Source organism: Polypterus senegalus, chromosome 16, assembly GCF_016835505.1.
Source record: "Polypterus senegalus isolate Bchr_013 chromosome 16, ASM1683550v1, whole genome shotgun sequence".
In the NCBI taxonomy this organism is placed as follows: domain Eukaryota; kingdom Metazoa; phylum Chordata; class Cladistia; order Polypteriformes; family Polypteridae; genus Polypterus; species Polypterus senegalus.
In genome coordinates, this window is record NC_053169.1 from 53,103,027 (window position 1) to 53,127,681 (window position 24,655).

Sequence of the window (24,655 nt, forward strand, 5' to 3'; positions counted from 1 at the left end):
CTGGGAACCTAAGGGTATTCCTCTTTACAGAATCTCTCTGGATTGTCCAAGGTGCTACTTCCACTCATGTGTACTCTCCTATTCGGCTCATCCCACAGGTTCAGTGGGGTTTAGGCTTGGGGACTGAAATGGCCAAAGTAGAATTTTTTTTGTGGTTTTGTGTTCCTCGCCTCTCCCTGTGAGTTGAAATTGGGAGGAGGTAGAGAAGGCTTGCCTTGGGAGGTATGACCGGAGAGGTGTTCAGTTTTGTGTTGGGCAGAGTGAGAAGGAGCCTATTAAAGATACTTTTCTGGGGATTGGGACTGTGATACCCCCTAGTTGCCACTGTACGTGTTCAGAGCTTAATTCTGTGTGGGATTGTGGATATGCTGCCCAAATTCACTTTTTTGCTTTTACATTTTAAGGTCTTATGCATAGAAGGTCCTATGCATCCTATGGATGTCGCCCTCCTCTTGCAGTTGTGGAATTTTACAGTCTGATTGGCTGTTCATGTAGAGGTGGCATAAAATGATCTGAAAACGCACATTTTAGAATTCATGAAATTCTTTTGGGGGGGGAGAAACTTTGCTAGTATTTAATGTTAATATGAGAATACTGTATATGCCAGGTTTATGGCATAGATGTTGGAGATTTTCTTTTTAAGGTGTTTTGAGAACATATCGATGTATAGAATATTGCATTTATGTTTAAATGTTAAACATTTAAGTGCATTATCACCCAGCCCTACTAGATATTAATTTTATATCTGAATTTCATATTCTATACTGTGCACAGATGTGTTCACCTGCATATTTATGATGCAAAATTGAGGTTGTTGGAGTTTTTGATGTGCAATAGAATATATTCATTGTCCTTAACTGAGTTTTAAGATGCATATCCATAATTAGAACTGCTTTATGCTGTAGGTATTGGTTTTCTTCAAAATGTGTCTCAAGAGCAAACTTTAATGTAGCTCAAATAAATGGAAGCAATTTTAAGATCCAGCTTTAAGATGTAATTAAAACCTGGCTGTGACACACATCCAGTAAGGTAAACGGAATATTTCAGGGTGACTTAAAGTTCAAATCCCATATTAAGTTTTAAAGGAATTTACACAAAGTGACAAACAAAGTATATTTGTGGCAAACTTTTTTTGTTTTTAAATTCTTAACCCTGAATATTTAATTGCTATAATGTTCCTCTATTTCTTGGTATTTGCCATGTGAAACAATTGAGCTCACTCTCTACAATTAGAGACTAGTGGTGGGTGGTTTTTTTTTTTTTAAAAACTAAAAATGTCATTGTGATCTTGCATTTGATGCATGCAAAATGAAGGTTATGAAAAGTATTTTCAGGGGGGAAATTTTTTTTTTTAATATATAACAAATTTAAAGGTTATTGTTATCTTATTGTTTGACATGTACTTAGTGATGCTGTCATCTTAATGTGGGCCTTTTTTCCCCTACTTCACTTTTGGCAGGTTCATTATCGGGAGTTACAAGCCATGGATGCAAAGAAAGATGAAGCATGTGAAAGAATTCTGCTAGAGCCATACAAGTATTTACTGCAGCTTCCAGGTAATCCTAGCGAGCTTTAGGACTTGTTGGTTGGTGATGGTATTGGTGTGGTGGTGGTTTTAAAAATCCTGCAAGCAAAGTTTAAACATTTGTAACTTTGCAAAGTTGTAGGTTTTTTTTTTTTGTTTTTTTTTTTTTGCGCAATCTTGTACTGCTTGTTTGCAAAAATTAAATGTAATGCAACAGGATGTACAAGCATTGTCCACGGTTTCCCATTCACTTTGATGTACTGATCAAAAATGGAGCAATGCCCTAAATATAATATGGTTGCTAGTACAAGGGGGAAGGTATGATTACTATAAACTTACAAGTTTACTGCTGAACAGCATATCTTGTTTGTGTATTCGGTGCTTGATTGATTGCTCCAGTGGCTGCAGCAGAAAGTGTATGCTATACAAATCCAGTTTTGTTGTGCTCTTCAAAAGAGTTTGTAACGAAACAAACTACAGGATATCCTCCACTTTAGTGTAATTCATTCAGTGGCCTAAAGCCATTCACTGCTTTTTTTTTTTTTTTCTCCCCATAAGTTTTTTGTTTGCATTATTCACAAAGTATTTATCTTAAGTGTTTTTCCTCTTCAAATGAGGTAGTTAGATACTTTATTAATCCCAAGGGGAAAATTTAATATCTAGTCCTTGTTTGTGTAATTTTTGCCAAATGTACTGATTCTTTGCCAAAATATAATCTAAAATAAGATATATCGAATGATTAATGAAGACCAACATTTTGTCTGCAGGGCAGCTCACTTTGTTTATTTTGAATGTTAAAATTCTGTAATTGAGTCAGGATTCTGGTTATATTCACTAATCATTAAAGGCAAGGTGCTGTGTGCATTTACTTCTCCTGCTTCTGCCCACTTTCTCCCACTACTGACCATTTTCCAGTTTCCTCTTTAAAAGGCACATGAATTGGACACACAGTTTAAATGGATTCTTACAACAGCAAAATCTACAAGGTTGGGGTTTGGGGGAAGAGAGAAAATGCTCCAACTTGGTAACCCCGAAGTGGTTATCTTGAAGTTTCTAGGCGTATGCAGCTCCATGCTTGTAAACATTAATTTAAAAACTGAGATGCCATTATGTCACAGATGCTCACATGTATCTTTTTCTGACTGCAAGTGGCTGTACAGTGAACCAATATTGATTGATTGATTTATTTTTAAGAAGCTTTTTTTTTTTTTTAATTCAATCTTTTCTTAAGCCACTGTGACCACCCACTCATGAGAACATAGTTTAACATACACCTACATCTGCGTTCACGGGCAAGTCCTAAGTTTAGTCCTGTGGGAACTTCTAGTTCAAGGAGCACAAGCTGAAACAAGCTTTCTGTGACAGCACTTTTTTTTAAAATGCATCACTCTTGGATCACTATTAGCATAAAATACTTTTGTATGAGAATAATTGTCCTAATTTGATCTATGGCCTTGTAAGGCAGTATTCTGGGACAGTTAAAAATGTTAAGTGTACAATGCTTGGGAGTACTTATGGTTTTTAATGTATCCAGTTTGAGAAATATATATAATTTTCCTGTCTCCTTCTGACTCTACCTAACCCAACAACATTATAATGGTCAAGTTCTGGTCATTAGGATATCATAATACAAGGATGTTTCTTTGTATACAATACCAATACTAGTGAAATTTTGTGATACTGTATTGAATCAATAAAGTACCTTCGTTATTCAAATGAACAATATTGTGCTTTTTTATGATGCAAGATAAAATACGGAAAGCATTCAGTGATATTTTAAATGCTGGTATATTCATCAAGAACTTGCCCAGTGATTGTGGGTTGCTAAACTAGTATTTAGTTTCATAAGTATCAAAATAATGGAAGGCTTGAATTTTAATGTGTGGTAGACATGGGGGTTCCACCAGTTTAATAAAGTGGGGTGATGTTATCTTGGTAAGAAATCGTGTAGTTCATCAGGAAATCCTTTATCATGTGTCCATTTTGAATTTTTTAGTATTGATTTTAAACAGTATTTGTTACTGGACAAAGTAAATATTCAGGTATTTTATCTGTGCCAACTGGTTCATTCAAGGATATTTAGCATTTACATGATCTTGCTTGGCAATAAAATTTTGCCTATCCTGCTGACTGCAAACTTCTGTGATTTTTGTTTAAGTGCATGTCATTAAGTTAGATTTCCTTTGTTCTTAGAAGCATTGAAATTGAATTTTATTTTGATATTAACAAAGAGCTGGTATAGATTAACCAAATAGCCACTTTGTTCGAAACTGGTATCTAGTAAAAATAGAGAACTGTTGTTGGCACTCCTACTGTACAGTTTCCTTTCCACATCCCAAAGATCTACAGGATTGATTACCTGATGACTCTAATGTGTAATTTTTTGATTGTGAGGTTCCACCTTGACACTAACCTGTGTACTGCGGTCTGGAAATGAATGTATGCTACGGTTACGCACTACTTTTATGAACTAATGCCATAATGAAGAACAAATGGCAATAATTGTGTGTGTAATTTTAAATAAGCCCAATTCCTGTAATTGTTCTAAAATTTTCCTGCCTCAAACATGGGGCAAAAGCCACTACTGGAAATGCTACTTCCCATACCCCCAAAGCATGTGTTGATGCAGTGCTGTTTCCACAACTGCGAGACATTTTCATATGTAGTTTTATACTTTCATTCTCCTGTATTGTGTTTTCCAAGAAACTCTGTCCAACTGCTATTATAAGAGCTGGTACCATTACATTTTTTGGCATCAACTGATTCTGTAGTAAATTTGGTCAAGCAGTCACAGATGTTGGTTTAGCTTTGTAGCTATAATCAAATGTGACATTGTCTTGGTTTTGAAGCTTTTTGAAACAGGGTGGTGTTGGGCCCCAGACCTCTGACACAGTAATGCCCAACCCTCCGATGCTGTTTTTAAATATTCTGCTTGTCCCTAACTCCCATCTGTGATTCTGGCCAGGTTAGAAGTTTTCCTCGTCTAGCCAGTATGCTTGTCTGACCTTATATTGTGGTCTCCTGTCTGGTTGAGAAATTCTGTCCCAGCTGGGATGCCTGTTCTTCTTGGGCACTTACACTTTTTATAAAAGCATTCATTCTTTAAAATGTTTTTAAAACACCAAACCATACAATTCCTTATTTAAGTAAACTTAATTAGGAATTGTAGTTAATTTTAACAGTTGCTGTCTTAGCCCACTTTTTATATATTGTAGTACATAATGCTTTAATTACAATGGTGAAAGAGTACTGAATTTGTGCTTGAGTACAAGTACTGTTACATTGCTGAAATAATACTGCATTAAAAGTACCAGTGTTAAAGTACTTAAGTAAAAGTACTCTTCTTAAAAACTGACTGCTAGTTCCTTTTTAGCCGTTGATATTTAATGAATTAACGATAATCACTGAATCAAATTGGAGAACAATGTAGAAAACGGCTACTTCAAACATTTTCTGCATTCATAATGAAGTTTATGAATGGATCAAATTCATGAAATTTGTGTTCTAAACAAATTAACATTTAAACAGGAGTTTTGCATTTAGTATGAACCTTTTACCTGAGCACTGCAAACAGAAGGGCAAGTATCAGCTTCATTTGGATGTTAATAGTTATCCAGCACAGATGATAACCTGTTCGCATACAACTGATGCAGGCAGAGATGTGTTTTTGGCTTAAGAGACTGCTTCTTGATGACTGGGAAGTGAAGCAGCTCCATGCCATCAGAGGCACACGCAAGGTAACTGTCAATCTCAATGGGACTTTGCAACCTTCTGGAGAGTTGATGATTTCTTCTCCAGACCTCATCAGATGACTCTTTGCTGATGCTCACTCCCATTACCTGTGGTTTCAAGATGTTTCAGGTATGCAAAGTCTGTAATTGGAACGCCTTTTAATTTTTGTGAATATTTTTCAATATCCACAGTTGGCTAAATCACAACAAATGATACTTTTTAATATCTAACTCTAACAATCTTTTAGGCTTATGATTGAGATAACAACAATATATAGTTATACTAGTGTGCAGCTATAGCAACACGCAAATATATACATTTGAACTTGCCAGCCTCTGTCATCTGCTCTGTCAATCCAGGAGGTCTAACTTTGGTAAAAGGACTACAGCAGCAGCCGCCAAGTCTGCATCCATTTGACCAAAACACTTCTGAAAGGCTTTGAGTGGCATGCAGGTCTTGCTTGGTGTCTCTAACCTGTTCAGTTTGGATGTAAGTTGGTGGATTACTGGCAGTAGCCATCCCATGTTGGTGCTGGATTGGAGAAGCTTGTTTTGAAGCTTTTTACCAGCAACTTCATGGCAATGCATTCCTCCAGGAGTATTGTAACTTCTGCAGGACTCAACCTGGAAGATGAAATGTGTATAACCTAAACTAAGCCAATCATGACTTTCAGGAAGACTGTATACATGGTATTTAATACTGTACTCGCATTTTCACCTTGAATTTGTCACACACTCCTGGCATCTTCCCCCTTCTCATCAATGATGCTTATTATTCTTTCATTGACAAGATAGGTTGAATTCCACTTGATTTTCACTGGGAGGAATGATGTGTAGCCCACTTATCCTCTACCTCTTCACTAGCCAAATGAGATTGCCCAGTTTTGTTCCAAATACCCTGGCATTTTGCAAAGGTTGCATGGAAAAGCCTTTTGTAGGTGGTGGTCATGCTCTCTGCAAGAGCAGCATCTGCTGTTGCCACAAGATTTAACAGGTGACGTGCACATCCATGATGTGGAGGTAGTTGATGTTCCATACCTGAGCCTTCAAGGATTATACTTGTATCATGATATTCAATATGGTCACTCGCATCAAGAGCATCCAAGTCTGGTCTTCATCTACCAGTGCCCCAAACACATGGAAATCTTTAAAGTTGGATCCACTATCAGTTGTCATCCTTACAGCTTTTAATCTTGTATTGGCAATGGACATCCTCATGAGCAATAGCAATCGTGTCAAATGTATGAGACCCTCTATCTTTTGTACGCTAGTACTGCAGATAGTCTTTTCAAGGACTCTTCCTCTATCCTGTGGCAAGTTGACACCAAGGTAACTTTTCTGATCAGCTGACCAACAATCTGTGGTGGTTGCAACAAATTTGGTTTTACTCAATTCTGCAATTATAGTCTTCATTTCCACAGCAGCATCACAGATTCTGATGTGAACAGTGGACCTGGAGATGACTTTGGCTTGAGGATGCAATGTGAAAAAGCTGGCTGTTCAACCACTGCAAATGGCTGTAGACCTTTGCATATGAAATTGATGATCTTGTCAACAATTGCTTAATGGATATGTTTGCTTGCAGTTGCCAAATCACATCTGATAACTTGGCTGGCTTACTTGCTGAGAGCTTGTTTGGTGTGGCTGTGGTCTTCCATTGATAACTAGCTGATGTCGCAACGATGTCATGATATTTGATAAATCTTTTTGGATGTTTCCTCTGGAAAGATCAGAGGTATTATATAAAGGAAAATATAAATTGTATTGGTCAGACTCTAAACATTACTTCCTCACATCACTACTTTTAACACCAAAGAAAAAACATTAGGTGAATTTTCTTTTTGTAATTCTTTTAATCTTTAGAATGTGTGGTAAATTTTATTCATTAAACCAACCATACACCAATTTTTTTTATTTTTGGGAAGGGGGAAAAATTTATTTCTCCAGTCAAACCCATGTATGCAATTCCAATATTGTCAAATGTGTGGGTCTCCAGTGTGCAGTAATATTCAAAAATAACAGTCAATTTTTAACAAATACTGCATGCAAAAATTTTTCTGCCACATCCCCACCCCCCCAAATTGTGCAGTAAGAGTATTGTGTGGGTGTGTCTTTAAAGGGGGGACTTGAGTAGCATCACAAACCATCTTCATTCTGATGCCTTTATGCCCAAGTTTAAGGGACCCACATTTAACCATTTTTTTTTTTTTCTCTCCCTGAAATTTTAGCTATGAACTATTGGTGCATAGCTGATATCTACAGACACCCTTTTTATTATAGTTTTATGTGATACAGGGGTGGTTTTTTGTTTGCATTAAAACCAAGCCTGCTACAGCCTTTATGTGGTTGACGTTGTTGCCAACCTAGCTGCTCTGAGGGTTAAGTGAGAGATGTTGCTGATATAACCTAAGGTAATGAAACTGGTTCCCCTAATATTTTGTGATAGTATTTCTTAATATAAATTATGCATGCACACCGGTTAGCCTGCAATTCAAGTATTACTAACGTAGCTAACAGATGACAGTTGTTGGCTTCAAGTAGACAGCCAAGCTAGTTACCTTTTAGACATGTTAAGTTAAAAAAAAAAAACCAAAAAAAAAACACAAATGTCATGAAGTTTTCTTCCCATAATGTTTTTTGCATATCAATCACTGCAGATTTTAAACATTTTGCACTGCATTAGCACGCTGTCTTTTCCTCCCTCTTTACATGAACAACTTCTCCTGGTGCTGCCAGGGGCACCCATCCTCTGATATTTCTTGGCAATTTTTCACTGTTTTGAATGTTGCTGTCCTCCATGAAGTTTTTCTCCAAACCTGCAGTCCTTAAATTATTCTGATCTCCTTCCATGTGCAATTATGATCAAAACCTGCTGCAGTGGGGCTTTTTTTTTCCATAGCAAAGTGGATTCCTTGCTTTTAATTTGTACTGAAGTACGTGTAAAATTAGACTTAAATATACTTGAAGTACACGTGCCTGAAAACTACTTTATTACAGTAACATGAGTAGTAATTTACTTCTGTCTCTGGCTTTAATAAATAACAATGTAATACAGCTGTTTAAATAATGAAAATATAAAAATGGATGCAAAAAGTATACTTGTTAAGCGCTTCAGAATGACTAGATCTAATCTGCAGTTAGAAAATGAGTGGTTCTATGTTAACTATTTGCCACCACCATAACCAGACCTTTTACAATGCACCTCACTGGATTACAAAACCATCAAGGAAAAGATGTTATCTAGCAACTGAATAAAGCTTAATTTATTAATACAACAGATTTCACTTCCTTGACTTGTAAATGCTGCTAAAATTTAGTTCAGACAAGTCTTAAATGCTTTCAGCTTGATATCTCAAGTAAATCAGCTTTTAAAGAAATCTTTTGAAGTGGCTTCTATTGAGTGGTTCATTTTTAATCAGTTTCATGGTAATGTTCTTTTTACCCTTAGTCTTTTCAATTTGTGTTTCTGAACTGTGTTGGCAGAGAATCCCTTGTTAACCTTGACTTTTTTAATTTTGCTAAATTTGAATTGTCGACCTATGGCTCAAATGCAAGTTATTCAGTAGTTTCAGATTTCTAATCCATGAAATAAGCATAAGACTTAATTGGTCTTTTGGTTTTTTTATATATACCCTCTTCCAAATCCAATATTCAATTGCTAGATTTTAAAGAAATGTACATGTAATTGTATATGATTTTTTGCATCACTAATGCTTAAGGAGCATGTTTTGTCTAGTGAAGAATGTCTATATTAAATGCTCATTTCCTGGGACCAGGGTTACTAACGCAAGGACTCAAGTTAGTCTCTACCTCCAAAAAGACACTCCATGCATATTAGGAAAAACTAATTTTAGTTAAGCTGAAAGAGGCAAGGCATAGTTTATCTATATAAATATTGAAATTGAAAGTTGACATAGCCAAACTGAAATCTATGCTTCACATGTCAGTATTGTATTACTATTCCCTTAAAGAGTTTTCATGGATGCGTTGGTTCACCTCACTAGATAAATGCATCTTAATGATACTGTAATTTCAGTTTTTCACCCTGTGCCCAAAAAATAACAATCTTCAGCAGTTTTTAATTTGTAAAGATGAGACCCTACACCATTGTTAAAAACAAGGCCATTTGATAAATGCAGTATACTATACCAAACACCGTATCAGTATGGTGTTCCTAATACTTTAGGTGAGTGTATATTGATTATAAACCAAAGGGAATAACGCCACGCTTGTGGCATGAGGCGGCTTTGCAGTGTCCACGATATTCTCTCGCTCGCTCGCAATCTCTGTCTCTCGCTCTCGGAGTTGTCTGTTTTTAATGGCAGGTTCTTTTTCTTATGTTCCATTCATCCACTCTAGATCTTCATTTTAACACACTTCCTTTTTATCTGTGGAGAAGCTGGGAGGACACATTATGAAGACTAACATGACTGCTACATGTAAACAACTGAAGATGTATAACTTGTGGAATTCTACAAAGACGAGTCTTCCTGCTGTATCTTTTTGATTTCGCCTAATTCAAGATTTTAAATGCCCTTTAAGGGAATAAATTTGGCTAAGGATGTCTACATGGAGATTCATAACAAATAGGTTATTGAATAACATTATTTAAGGATCAATATTTGAATATTTTTTTAATTCACGATGTGGTGTTTATGCATGCATCTGAATTTTCGTAGAAAATTGTTGCAAATAAAAACATGTATACCACAAAATTTATTTCCTTTATGTGCATTGGAACAACACAAGCGGCAAATCTGACTTGTCACACACAACTCCAAAAATGGGCCGAACAAAATTGGCACCTTTTCAAAATTGAAGTAAAAACGATTTACCCACAAGCATATGATCCTCGTTTGAACTCGCCTGTGACAAACAGGTGCTGGCAATATAGCAATCACACCTGAAGCCAGTTAAAATGGAGAAAGTTGACTCCCTTTCTGTTGGGTGTGTGCCACACTAAGCATGGAGAACAAAGAGCAGAGAATTGCCTGAGGACTTGAAGAAAAATTGTGGAAAAATATCAACAATCTCAAGGCTAGAAGTCCATCTCCAGAGATCATGTTCCTTTGTCCACTGTGCACAACATAATCAAGAAGTTCACAACACATGGCACTGTAGCTAATCTCCCTGGACTTGGACAGAAGAGAAAAATTGAGAGACTGCAACAAAGGATAGTCTGAATGGTGGTGGATAAACCTTCCCAATCAACATCAAAACATATTCAAGCGGTTCTGCAGACTCAGGGTGCAACAGTGTCCACTCGAATTATCCGTCAACATCTGTACAAAATGAAACGCTATGGCAGGAGAGCCAGGAGGACCCCACTGCTGACACAAACATAAAGCCAGTCTGGAGTTTGCCAAAATCCTTCTGGGCGAACGTCTTGTGGACAGATGAGACCAAGGTAGAGCTTTTTGGTAAAGCTCATTCTACTGTTTACAGAAAACGGTATGAGGACTACGAAGAAAACACAGTACCTACAGTCCAAACATGGTGGAGGTTCTAAGATGTTTTGGGATGTTTTGCTGTCTCTGGCACTGGATGCCTTGACTGTGTGCATGGCATCATGAAATCTGAAGACTACCAAAAGAGATTGGGACACCATGTAGGGCCCAGTGTCTGTCTTAAAGCTGGGTCTGCGTAAGGGATCATGGGTGTTCCAGCAGAAAAATGACCCCAAACGTACCTCCGAAAAGCACCCAGAAATGGTTGAAGACAAAGCGCTGGAGAGTTCTGAAGTGGCCAGCAATGAGTTCGGATCTAAATCCAATTGAACAGTTATGGAGAGATCTCAAAATTGCTGTTGGGAGAAGGTGCCCTTCAAATCTGAGAGACCTTGAGCAGTTTGCAAAAAGTGGTTGGAAATTCCAGTTGAGAGGTTTAATGAGCTTGTTGATGGTTATAGGAAGCACTTGATTTCAGGTTTTTCCAGAGGGTGTGCAACCAAATGAGCTGAATTTTTGTCCAGCCCAGTTTGAGTTGTGTGAAATGTCAGGTTTGGCTTTTCTGTTTGTGGTGTTCCAATGCACAAAGTTAGTGTGTGTATACCAAAACATTTATAATTGCAACAATTTTCTGGGAGAAATGGTGCATTTTCCTGGAAAATTCCAGGGGTGCCAATTTCGGCCACGACCTACGTCAGTCTGTCTGGGAAGGAGACTATACATGATCTTCTCGGAAGACAATTTAACATCCCGTGAGACAAAGGATAGCCGTTGTACAGGTTTTTAAATGATTGATGCGCAGCGGCTGATCGGACTGTATCTCCTTATTCGGCCTGGGGAACACTGCAAGCGGTGGCTGGAGGGGGGGGCATTTCGCTGCTTGTGCAGTGTAGTGTCCCTCGGGTGGCTCCTAGTGGTCCATAGTCACCAGGGCCCACAGCTGTTGCTCATGTGCAGGACTGAGGCTTGATGGGGCGGTTCTCTGCCCGCCCCCCACAGCCCCAGCTACAGCTGACTGGATGGAGTGGAGAGGGGCATTTAACTACCCGTTCACAACGCACGGCTGCTCCATTTATTCTCCATGGGCGGCTGGGGATGCTGCAAGCAGTGACCCAGTTGTCGCTGAACAGAGGCCATTGAGGGTGAATGGCGGCGGGGGGGTAGCATTGTAGTGTGCCTTGGGTGGCTACCTGTTAAATGGTGGCGGTGGTGGGCGATTCACTAACCGCCTTTGGCCGCACCATGTTCGTACTCCGTGGGCGGACGCTGCAGGCAACATACTGTAGTGGAGGTGACTGGGTGGGTGGTGATTCGCCACTCCCATTCATTCTCAACAGCAAGCCTGCTTGTACTGTTCTGCTCACACAGCAGGAAGTTGTCTCTCGTCAGTACATCAGACGTGTTGACGACGGGTGCCTTCTTGCTGTGATAGCATGTGCAGTGCAAAAGAGCTAATCTTAACCTTTTTGTCTTCACCCTTCAAAAATGTCTCTGAAGCACAAATCTGATGCAAGTGCTGGTGATACAGTAAAGGGAAACTGTCACCATTGAAAATAAAGTAGAAATAAGGTCAGAGGTGTGAAACTCCATCATTCTTTGGCAGAGCACTTGGTTATAGTCTAACAATAGCATTTATTAAACGTACCTGTTCTGACTTGCATACAAATTCAACCCAAGTACAAATCTACAGTCCCCATCTCGTACATAACCCAGGGACTGCCTGTATTTATATTTAAGTGCCACAAGTGCACTTTTTTTTTTCTCTCATACATTTGCTACTGAAACTAAGATGGGCTATTCATTTTAGAATTATGGAATTCATGGTTTAATTTAAATGTGTTTTGCTATGGGTGATCTTGCACTATAGCAACTGCCATCTTATTAAACAAATCTATATACATGTTACTATATGTAATGTATTTGTGCCAATGCTCTACTTTTTTTTTTTTTTTTGTAATTGGGTAAGACTAGGTAGAAATTTGACTTTACTCCAGATTAAGTTATTAATGGTGAGAGATGGCTTTCAGTCCATACATATAGTAATCTTGCAACTTTTTTGTACTACATTTCCTGTCAAATCTAGAAAAACCTTTTTTGTATTTTGCAGGTACAGAGAACCTCCTTTTTCTAAATACTATCTTTGTTTTAATACATAGGTAAACAGGTGAGGAGCAAACTTTCACAAGCTTTCAACCACTGGCTCAATGTCCCAGAAGATAAACTTCAGGTAAGGGGGTGGCTTTTTTTTTTTTGCTAGCATTCCTTTGACTGGGAATAAAAATATTTGTACAAATGAATTTTCTGGGACTAATACAATTTTGTGGTCCATTGTTTAGTGTATTCAAGAGATTTTATTTTCACATTTCACTATTCCCCACCTGAAATATTAACAATGGTTTGTTAGACACTTTCCTCCTGATGATGCCTTCTTAAAGTTGCATATTCCCAGTTTCAAAAAGCAGAGTAGTTTTTGTGGAGGATTCTGTAACTGTTTATACTTTTGATTTTTACTGTGGGAGGTTTTACCTTGTATAATAAAGCTTAGTCCCTTTCACCCTTGCTTAAAATGTCTATTTGTGTATAGTTAAGTGAGCAGAAGATGAACTAATTACCAGAAGGCAGTTAGGACCCCTTTCTTAGCATTTTATGTAAAATTAGTGTATTTGTCTTGTACAGTGGGGGGAGGGGGTAGAAAAAGAAAAGGAGCACCCAAAGATATTTGAGGGCCTAGGTAACTTCCCCCAACCCCAAAAGGTATTGGACCTTAATCTTGTTGGGGCTATGGACTGTTCAGTCCTCCAATAGGAAACCCCAGGTGATGCAAATTGCAAGGCTGTATAAAATTCTGACTCGCCAAACCTTGTCCCAACAATTGGCAACCATATTCTCTAAGCAGTGGCCTAGAACTCTGAAAAATTAATGCTCACAAAGCAGGAGAAGGCTACAATAATATAGGAAAGCATTTTTAGGTAGCAGTGTTTCCCCCGTCTGTTAAATGGCAGTTAACAGGAATGCTGGAGATCAAGGTCTTCCTCAGAAAGGGGAAACTTTCTGAAAGAATGGTTCATTGGATAACGTAAAGCAAATGCATTTTGGCTGTGAAAGACTTTCAAGAAAATTTTGCAGACTCTGGAGGAGTACTGCATAGATTTAAAAACTGTGTAGTGACTCCTGAACTGTGTAACATTAATGGAAGAGAACATTTCCTGCTTCATAGCCACAAAATTCACTGCCTGTAATTTATATATGACCATTTAAACAAGCCTGATGAGTTTTGGCAAGAAGTCCTATAGACTGAAGTTTAAGTAGAACTTTTTTGGCCACAATGTGCAAAAGTATATTTGGTGAAAAATGGGGGGCCAAATTATGATAGGAAAAGTGCACGCCTCCAGGATGGGTCCAACAACAAGATAATCTGAAACACACCTCGGAATCTACAATTGAAAACCTCGAGGCATATGCTGGCAGCTTTGCCGTGTCCATGACAGTCCCCTGACCTAAACATCTTTGAAAAATCTGTGGGATATCAGAAGAGCGGTGCATATAAGACTGCATAATCTTGCAGGATTGGAAGCCTGTTTGCATAGACAAAAGGTTGAGAATACCTCCTGTAAGAAGTGAAAGGCTCTTAGTAACACCCCTTTGGCAAGTATCACAGCATGGAAATGCTTTTTGTAGTCAACTAAGTGCTGACCATGTTTGGTGCCCAAACTTTGGGTAAAGGAAGGAGCCATGCCCACCAACTCCAAGACCATTGGATACGACGATAACTTGCAGAGCCATGCCCACCAACTCGGACGCGATGACACAGAAGAAACGGCGTCATTTATATTCGTCTGTCGTAGAGGCCACATGCACCTGCACGTTGACTGTTCATAGAGGCATGTTCCTCACGGAGGTAAATCTCCATATGCAGCGTGTAAAACGGTTTGCGAGGGGTATCCCATGGGATCTTTAAAACAATCCTTTACAACTGAGGTTAAAACACAATGAAGCAAGCAGTCTTTAAAAACAGTTTTTGGTTACGATGCACGACCGCATGCACCATAGCAAACTGTTTTACACGCTACATACAGCAATTCACATCCACGACAAACATGCGTCTTAGATGCTCCTGCAGAAATACGGAAGACGTTTCCCTGCCCGCTAACACTCCTTTTTCACCGGCCCGTTTCTACCCTCGCTCTCTAGGCATTCACACTTGCCTGCCCATGTCAGTCGGTGTGTGTGGGTGGTGTTTTTTTTTTTTGAGAAATGTCATTGACGAAACTGTTGCTCTCAAATTTCGTAACATGGCTGTTACCTTTGTTTGCCAACATTGGGATAACTTTGGTGACGTGGTGTCAGTTAGTCTCTGAGGCATTGTTATACAGTCTGCTCAATACACTAATAACATCAATATGTCCGGAGTCTATGGTGGCGAGGCAGAAATTGTGGCAATGTCCCAAATCCTTCCAGCTACTATCAGCATTTACTTCCAAGAACGTCATGCCTCTCCTCGAGTTTACAATCCGGCCCAGCGTCTCCTCATATCCCTGCTCTTTAGCAGTCCTTTGGATCATGGGCATTACGAGGTTCTCCTGCCTCTCAGATACCCATGTGATAACCTTCTGGTGACATCTTTGACTGTCGGTATGTGCACACCCACTTGCTCGCCACACTGTGACATCACCTGCCCACTCTCTCCTCTTCCTGAAAAACCTTAAGACGCCCTCCCCTGAACACACTCCATTCCACACAGGACATTCAATGCACCTTTTGTTCCAAAAGCTTCAGAGTGCACAGATATCTGAACGCACATTTGAAAAAACACAACACTAACCGAATGATACAATATGAAGACTGCCAACAATGCTTCCAGACAACTCGTGCTCTCAAAAAACACGAACTCTTTCCACTCTAGCCTTTAATTGCACATTTTGTAACAAGGACTTCACAGGTGCGATGGATCTCCACAACCATATGCAGATCCATTCAACGCTAAGATTTGTATGCAAAATTTGTGACAACCACTTTCACACATGCAGATGCCTTACTAACCATCTCAAAACGCATTCCCTGATGAATTGTCAGCACTGCTCCAAATCCTTCACACGCCAGAAATATCTCAAAGCACATTTACACACCCACTACACTGAACGAACACATTCCAAAAATCTTTGAATGTACGATTTGTTCAAAAACGTTCAGAGTGCAGAGATTTCTCAACATGCATTTAAAAACCCACTCCACTGAACGAATTATGCAATGTGAACATTGCTAGCAATGCTTCGACACCACTCATTCCAATTCCCTTCATGCACAAACCTCGCATTCACTTTTCTGCAGCTTTTCAAGATGATACCGCCTTTCACGTCCCAGAACATAACATTGGCCTACCTACCTACCGCACTATGTGCTTCTTGCAATGCTCTTCATTGGCCAGCAGAGGTCAACAAATCCGGACATTACACTAAGTGTTGTCCTGCCGGCAAGGTGTCTTTGCCACTGCTATCCAAGCCCCCCCTTTTATTGGAAGACCTCTTGACTGGCAAGAACCCGCTGTCCTGAAAGTACTGTAATCATATCGGGGAATACAACTCTGCTTTAGCTTTCACGTCAATGGGCGCACCCATCGTTCAGCCATCTGGACAAGGACCATATGCTTTAAGAATCCACGGTCAAAATTATCACCAGGTCTCTCCTTTATATAACAATACTGACACGTCACCACAATACGGTCACCTATATATCTTCGATTCTGCTGAGGCTACCAGTCAACGTTTGCAAAAGGAATGCAGTGGTGCTTGCGGTGACATTTTGTTGCTTCAACTAGACAACATGATACGCCAGGTTAATCCCTTCGCAAAGTCTTGCATGCAAATGCATGACATTATCACTCACGGTTACTGTGTTACTGCTGTATGAATGGTGTTCATGGAAAATCCAGGTCTGGATATGAAGATATAACACCCCATCCTGTCAAACTGATGTTGCTGCTTTGTAGGTGAAGATGGGGAACTTCCTGCACAATGCGACATTTGCATATATCCAAGGGGAGATGCTTGCAAGCATATCTGTTCTCAATATGAACTGTGATGGTTTTTCCACTGCTATTCCCTTTCGAAGATCCAGGCTGGCACATACAATTAACCCATGTTGAGTAAAAGCGAACCGCGAAAAGAACGCAAGTCACACAGCTCCAATTTTATGCTTTCAGGCTTGCCATGAGATCTTCATTTAGTGTCTTGCATTCCAGTGGCAAACTCTCTTCCAGCAATACATCGTCGACGCATCTGTCAAAACAGAAGGCGCGCGTCTACATTACCTTCGCTCACATCAAGATTGGTCTGCCAGTTTTCAGTCACGGACGATTGTGTGTTGGTTCATTCCATGCATTATGTTGCATTTCTTGCTGATTTATTACATTACCGAATTTTTTTTTTTCTCCCAGCGCTTAATCATTAAAAAAACTGGCCTGATTATGCGGCGTATGGTACGCCGTGGGTTGGCTAGTTGAAGTTTGTGGTTTTTTTTTTTCTTTTTTTAAAAAAGCTTTATGCCTTTTGGTGATCAGTTGATCTGCTCACTGCTATTCATAGTATCAGACCTTTAAGCAAAGGGGTCCAAACCTAATGTCTAGGTTAATGTGTAAATATGTGCCTTTACAGTCCTGTTTGTATTTTAAATACAAAATCCATCTCCAGACAGTATGCATTTCTAAATCCTGTTACAATTAGATGGCACCTGAGAACAATGTTAACCAAAGGCATGCTGTGGTATACATCGGAATTACTACATAAAACAATTGTAGTTAGATTTTTGTGTATTCATTCAAAGACCATTCTAATTTTGAAAGATGTGACAGATTTTTAAAATTGTGACCCAGTTTTTATGTACTTGTGTGGGAATAGCATTTTTCTAGAGTTAATTAATAGGAAACTTGTTGGTATTTAACACCTGGGCAATTCAGACAGCAATGCTACAATTTAGCACTTTAACATTGCCTTTACTAAAATGTCTAGCAGTCTTGAACATTAGCTGGTAGGTGTTTCCCACTTCTAAATGCAGCATTAGAATTCTTTGTTTTGTGATGTTTGAGGGGTGTTTTGCATGCACAGCAGTCTATGGGTCTCCGATCTGTTTTACCTTGGCCATTTCATGACATCTCATTTAGATCTAATTTGTGCAGCCTCTTTCTAATGGGTATACACATGTAGTCTGACATCAACAGTGGCTAGAGCTACCCGTAGGTCATATGATGATGATGATCTACTTGATCCAAAGCAACTTAAGCATGTATAATACAATTGGATACTTTTTTTTTTTTTGGATTTTCTTTCAAGTGGAACACATGTAGGCCATGGACACATGGTGTCGGTGGCAGGATTTGAACCTTCGACCTCCAGGTTTGAAGTTCAAAGCCTTAATCACTAAACCACAAGGCCCTTTTTTTTGTTCAGCGTTGTGTGTTGCTCCCCTTGGACCGATTTCTTTCTGGGGCATAATTTCCTAATGGGAATTTATAGATTTTTACTAGGCATTGGTAACCTGAAGGTTTCAACTGTTTGCTCTTTGGGTGTATTGTCACCATGCCAAGATCTAAACTATGCATTAGGGGTTTAACTAAGACTGGTTATTCCAAGTTCTTGTCTAATGTTCTGTTCATTTACTGGCATTTTATGATGGTGCACCTGCTTTTAATTTAATTGATGTGAGAGATGCAAAAAAAAAACACGCAGTCACTGATTACAACCACAAGATGGTATGCAAATGAATATGAATGTTACATCAGTGCCAATGTGTTCCAAAATGTACTACACAGGTCATAAAAATGAATTCCAAATATCATATACAGTCCCGATCAAAAGTTTAAGACCACTTGAAAAATGGCAAAAAATCATATTTTGCATGGTTGGATCTTAACAAGGTTACAAGTAGAGCTTCAACATGCAACAAGAAGAAATGGGAGTGAGACGCAACATTTTTTACTTACACACACACACAGTGTCTTGTCAGTGTGGCTTTGACATGAACCTTAAGGTGCATACTAAAGCAGGAACAATCAAAACTGAAAGGGGGAATCCAGTGACAATGAGATATGAATAAGGCAGATTCACCAGCGTTGTCGGCTTTTGTCCCACGAAATTCGTGAATTTCCAGTTCCATTGTCTCAACACCACTTGCATCTACAATTATTCCCAGTTTCAAATAAAAACTAACCGCATCGGATCCCTTTGACGGTAGTATGGATCGTGACTGAGAGAATAAAGGGGGGTGGTAGAAATGCTAACTTTTTACAAGTAGTATAAATGTGTTTATTGTATAAGAGCAGCTCACTACTCAAACGGTAATCAGGTTTGAACAGGGGACTCTTGATTACAAGTCAGCAGTTACATCTGTGGCATCATTCTTGAACCTTTTGTGAAAGTGTTTGTTTTTTGGACTTCAGGCTCATTACATGGTTTGTATAGATTTTGTTACTAAAATATGAAAGCGTTTAATGATGAGTGCGCAGATTATTGTAGAATGTTCCAAATAACAATCCATTTCCATCCTAAAACTCCAGCACTTCTCACAGTTACAGCCTTGATTATTTGAGAGTGAACTTTTTGCCCAATCTGCTGTGGGGGTTTTTGGAATAGTTAGCTGCTTGTCTTGATTGGCACATTTACAAGACAAAACGCTAACAGAGGTGCAAAGGGATTTAAGGTGGTACGGATTTAAGAGTTTTTTCGTAGGCTGTAGTAATTCTAGTGTTAAAGGAACTTCCTAAGGACTTTGTTTTTACCTGGGACATGTCCTCAACTGTGGGCTTAACTTCAGTGCTACACTTTGAGGTCTCTTGGCATTCAATCATTTTTAATGTCACTCTGGCCTTGACTTTGATCTTGCACTGATGAAGTCCACTTTAAACCAAGGTTCCAAACAAGATGCCATATCTAGCAGCCCCTGAGTACCTTCATATTTACTTCTCATTAAGGCAGTCCAACATCTCTCTATTCAACTTCTTGGTTAGTTCTGTCTCTTCCCCTTGCATTAGTAACATGTGAAGTGTTAAAGGTGAATAACTGTAACACAGGTCACACCAACATTCTTCTAAGTGCATCTGAAAAGTCCAGCAGTATCTTGTCAGGTTGGAATTAGATGTCATACCTTTTTGTCTTCAGACTTGACATGAGTGAAAGCTTTCTTCTGGTCTAGTTAGTATACTGCTGATCTGTCTGATACTTCTGGGCTTTTTCCAAGGAAATTCTGGCCTACCAGCTGTGAGTGTGTTCATCCTTTTTCAATACATTTTCTAAGGGATAAAAGTACACATTAAATAGTATACACATTTTAAAGTGCTTATACTTCCAAATAACTTATTCTACAACTGCATTACACTACAGGTTATTTAAAGATGAAATGTATAGTTCTTGTCTGCTTTACATGGGTGTTTTTTAAATCTATGAAAACCAGATCACTCTCAAAGAATGTTACTATCTAGTAGTCTTACATTTTGTGGTGCACTCTCCAGTTTCAATTTAATGTCTTTAAAATTGTTTCTGAAAGTAACATTTTAAAATTCAAGATTCAGAAATTTTCACATACAGACTTCCAGGTAGAGCATGCAGTGTATTTCAAGGATGACTGTCTCCAGATTGTACTAAAGAGACCTAGCAAAGGGAGTTGTATTAATCTAGCTATTAAGCAATAAGCTAAAAGACCCACTCTGTGGGGTGTGGGGGAAGAGTTTTCTTACATTAAAACTAAGACAATGTATGCCATTTATGTATAATGTGCATGTAACAATTGTTTAATTTTAGGACAAGTTGTTTAGTAACACAAATTTAGTACATATGGCAAATTTACCAACTGCAAGATGCAGTCTGTGGTCAAAGCATTGTTACTGACAAGTCACTTTTGCTTTAAAAAATATTGTTTAACAAAGAGGAAAAACCTTTTGTAAAATTTCTCGTTGAAATCATTTTTGTTAACCTCCACCATATCATACATAGTGTATACCTGTGATTTTTCCTGCTTTGTATATAAGCCTACTTGGGTAGGCTCCAGGTTTCCTATGATCCTGCTCTGGATAAACCGGCTTAGATAATGTGTATATATGCTTAACCTGAGATGCTATCTGTCATTTTGTGCCTGTTCATTCTCTTAACTGCTCTTGCTCTGCTCATTATGGTTTTACTGTTCTTATACATGGGCTATTCAAGTCTCACTGCCCCTAGCCTTCACACTACCTGCTTGTTTTTCTTGGTTTTCCTCAAAGCATGGTTAGGTTGGCACACTGACAAGCCTAAGAGCCTGTTTTCTGATTGGTTGTGTGTTTGTTCCCAGGCCTGCAGGTGGCAAAGTTTGAGATTGAATCAAATCAATATGGCTAGTAGAAAATAATGCCCAGTATTTGAGATTTTAGAATGTAATATTGACGGCATTCATTATATACTAGACATTAAGCCCGTTGCAATAATGGGCACTAGAACAGTAGTGCATAAACATTAGTAGGAACAGTCTATTAAATGCCAAGGGACCTTGTATGTGGCTGTAATATGCGTCCCTGTATTGTGTGCTTGTAATTTTCTCTGACAGTAATACAGTGGAACGAACCTTGGTTCACGACCATAATTTGTTCCAAAACCCTGGTTGAAACCCTATTTGGTCGTGAACCGAAGTAATTTTCCCCCATAGGATTGTATGTAAATACAATTAATCTGTTCCAGACTGTACATACTGTATGTAAATTTTAAGTTAAGCTCAAATATAGTTAACTATACCATAGAATGCACAGCGCAATAGTAAATGAAATGTAAAAACATTGAATAACACTAAGAGAACCTTGAACAGAGAAAAGTAACACTGCAAGAGTTGGCACTATATAGCCTTTCGACTTTTTTTTTTTTTTGAGTTTTAAGCACAGGAAAAATGAACATTTGAAAAATCCATAAGTTAATAAACAAGAAAAATAACATTGCAACTGTGTGTGTATATATACAGGGAAAGGCTGAACATGTGCTGCCCAGCGCATGCGCACTTCACCAGAAGACACACACGGACACCTGGATGCACACAGGGTTTTATTAAAGAGGATAAGCACATTGTCGTTGGAGCAGGATATGTTGTGTGCTGTAGACCTTTTAGAGTATAAAAAAAAAAAACCCTCGAACCGTTTAAAATTAGGCCAATTTAAAGTGAAATTTAGGCAATTCTGGGCAATAAAAGGAAAAAGTGCCAACAGTCAGCACAGATTTAGCACAAATGACATTGAAAAAATGTTAAATTGTAAAATTGTTCATATTCAGTACCTGGTTTTGATTATGCTTATCAGACAAAACCAAATAGTAAACTTGTGTAGTAAGCTTCCACTAACATTAAACTTGTATCCAAACCTGTTAAATGTACAGTTCTGTCTCATTGTGACACACTAAACTCTATAGTAGCTTTAACATAGTTAAACATAGTTACTAAAATTGAAACTAATACACTGCTCGCAAAAATTAAAGGAACACTTTAAAGAAACACATTAGATGCATCAGATCTCAATATGAAGTTGGATATCTATACAAATGACAGGGCAATGTCTTAGGAACAAAAGGATGCCAAGTCTTTTAATGGAAATAAAGTTTTCTGCCTACAGAGGGCTCAATTGTGTAGACACCATAAAATCAGAGTGAAATGAAGATGTGGCAGGCTAGTCCATTTTTTCAAAAACTTAATTTCTGCTACTCAAAATGCTTTTCAGTATCTTGTGTGGCCCCCACGAGCTTGTATGCATGCTTGACAACGTCGGGGCATGCTCCTAATGAGACAACGGATGGTGTCTTGTGGCATTTCCTCCCAGATCTGTATGAGGGCATCCCTGAGCTGTTGTACAGTCTGAGGAGCAACCTGGCGGCGCCTAATGGACCGAAACATAATGTCCCACAGATGTTCTATTGGGTTTAAGTCAGGGGATCGTGAAGGCCATTCAATTGTTTCAATTCCTTCATCCTCCAGGTACTGCCTGCATACTCTTGCCACATGAGGCCGGGCATTGTCGTGCATTAGGAGGAAACCAGGACCTACTGCACCAGCGTAGGGACGGACAATGGGTTCAAGGATTTCATCTCTAACTTATGGCAGTCAGAGCACCATTTCCTACGCAGTAGATGTCTGTGCGTCCCTCCATGGATATGCCTCCCCAGACCATCACTGACCCACCACCAAACCTGTCGTGTTGAATGACGTTGCAGGCAGCATATCATTCTCCTCGTCTTCTCCAGACTCTTTCACGTCTATAACAGCTGCTCAGGGTGAACCTGCTCTCATCTGTAAAAAGTACAGGGCGCCAGTGGCAGACTTGCCAATTCTGGTGTTCTTGAGCAAATGCCAGTCGAGCTCCACGGTGCTGGGCAGTGAGCACAGGGCCCACTACAGGACGTCGGGCCCTCAGGCCATCTTCATGAAGTCTGTTCCTGATTGTTTGGGTAGAGACATTCACACCAGTGGCCCTCTGGAGGTCATTCTGTAGGGCACGAGCAGTGCTCAGCCTGTTCCGCCTTGCACAAAGGAGCAGGTATCGGTCCTGCTGATGGGTTGAGGACCTTCTACGGCCCTGTCCAGCTCTCCGAGAATAACAGCCAGTCTCCTGAAATCTCCTTGTTCTGGAGATTGTGCTGGGAGACACATTAAACCTTCTTGCTGCAGCATGTGTGGATGTGCCATCCTGGAGAAGTTGGACAACCTGTACAACTTCTGTAGGGTTAAGGAATCGCCTCATACTGCCAGTAGAGATGATTACTCAAGCCAAAACTAGCACGAGTGGAAAACCAGCCAAAAAAGATCAAGAGGGAGAAACTTGAAATGACCTCCACATGTAAAACCAGTACTGTTTTGAGGGTTTTCTAATTGTTGCCACTTTAGTGCACCTGCCAAGTCCATGAACACCAATACAGCTGAAAGTGATTAACAATGACCTCAGCTGCTTAACCAACCAGAAAATTATCAGACAGGTTTAATTGATTTCATGCCAGGCCCAATAGTGTTTAATTTTTGTGAGCAGTGTCTAATAAACCTAGAAATGTCTGTCTTTGTAAAATTAAAACAAAACAATATTTGGAAATTGTTTTAGCTTGAGTTTTCCATCAAGGTCAAAAAATATAGAAAGCAAAACTATAATAACCTTGGTTCAGACTTGTGTAGGGCTCCATTGTCTGGAAGTATCACAAATCTGTTGCTGCAAATTATTTTGCTTCTGATAAATCTGAAAGTGTCCCTTGCATTTCTCATACAACTCTGGATTGGCAACATGAGAAATTGTGTGTGTGTGTGTTGACTTGGATCAAAATGAAACTAACTTGACAACTATGCAAGTCCCAGTTCTGCCCTTCAGAAATCATTGCAAAGGAACAATTGAGTGAACAGCTAAGCACTAGAAGATCAATTTTAAGTACTGTACTTTACAAATGGAACACTTGGCAAGGTTTTGTTACTTCCATTCTTCACTTTGAACATATTAATTTACAAAGTAATCAAATTCTAATACTTCATCTATGCAAAATTCTAACCTAATTATTCATTGAGGTTTGTTGGGGCTGGAGTGTATCTGGGCAGCACCACATGCAAAATTGGGTTAGGTTTTAGATTCCCCGGTTAACCTTAAGCAGTGCTTTGGTTTGGTCTTGCTCGACTATGCCATAGGACCACACACCATCACAGGACCAGTGTATTTGCACCTCAGTCCATTGTAGCAGTCGTATAGTGAATCTGCAATTAGAGGAAATTTTAAGAACTTTTTTAAATGTGTATTCACAGAGCAGTGGCTTGATGATGAGCTCTAGTAATTATATTCCTTTGAACTTAACCAGGTGGAATATTGTGTGTTTGTGGCACATTAGTATATGTGAGGGGGGGAAACTTTTCAAGATGGGTGATGGCCATTTGGAAGTTGGCCATTTTGTATCCAACTTTTGTTTTTTCAATAGGAAGAGGGTCATGTG

The 24,655-nt window shown here is 39.1% G+C and overlaps 1 protein-coding gene across 2 annotated transcripts in view; it reads left to right on the forward strand.

The window, feature by feature from the left end:
* The window catches only part of ggps1 (geranylgeranyl diphosphate synthase 1), a 49,898-nt gene that overhangs the window by 21,538 nt on the left and 3,705 nt on the right, over nucleotides 1-24,655 (forward strand). For both annotated transcript variants that reach the window (XM_039738144.1, XM_039738143.1), the window contains exons 2-3: nucleotides 1,460-1,556; nucleotides 12,860-12,930. In XM_039738144.1, the coding sequence (XP_039594078.1) occupies nucleotides 1,484-1,556; nucleotides 12,860-12,930 (144 nt within the window). In that variant the 5' untranslated portion in view covers nucleotides 1,460-1,483. The remainder of the gene's footprint in view (nucleotides 1-1,459; nucleotides 1,557-12,859; nucleotides 12,931-24,655) is intronic.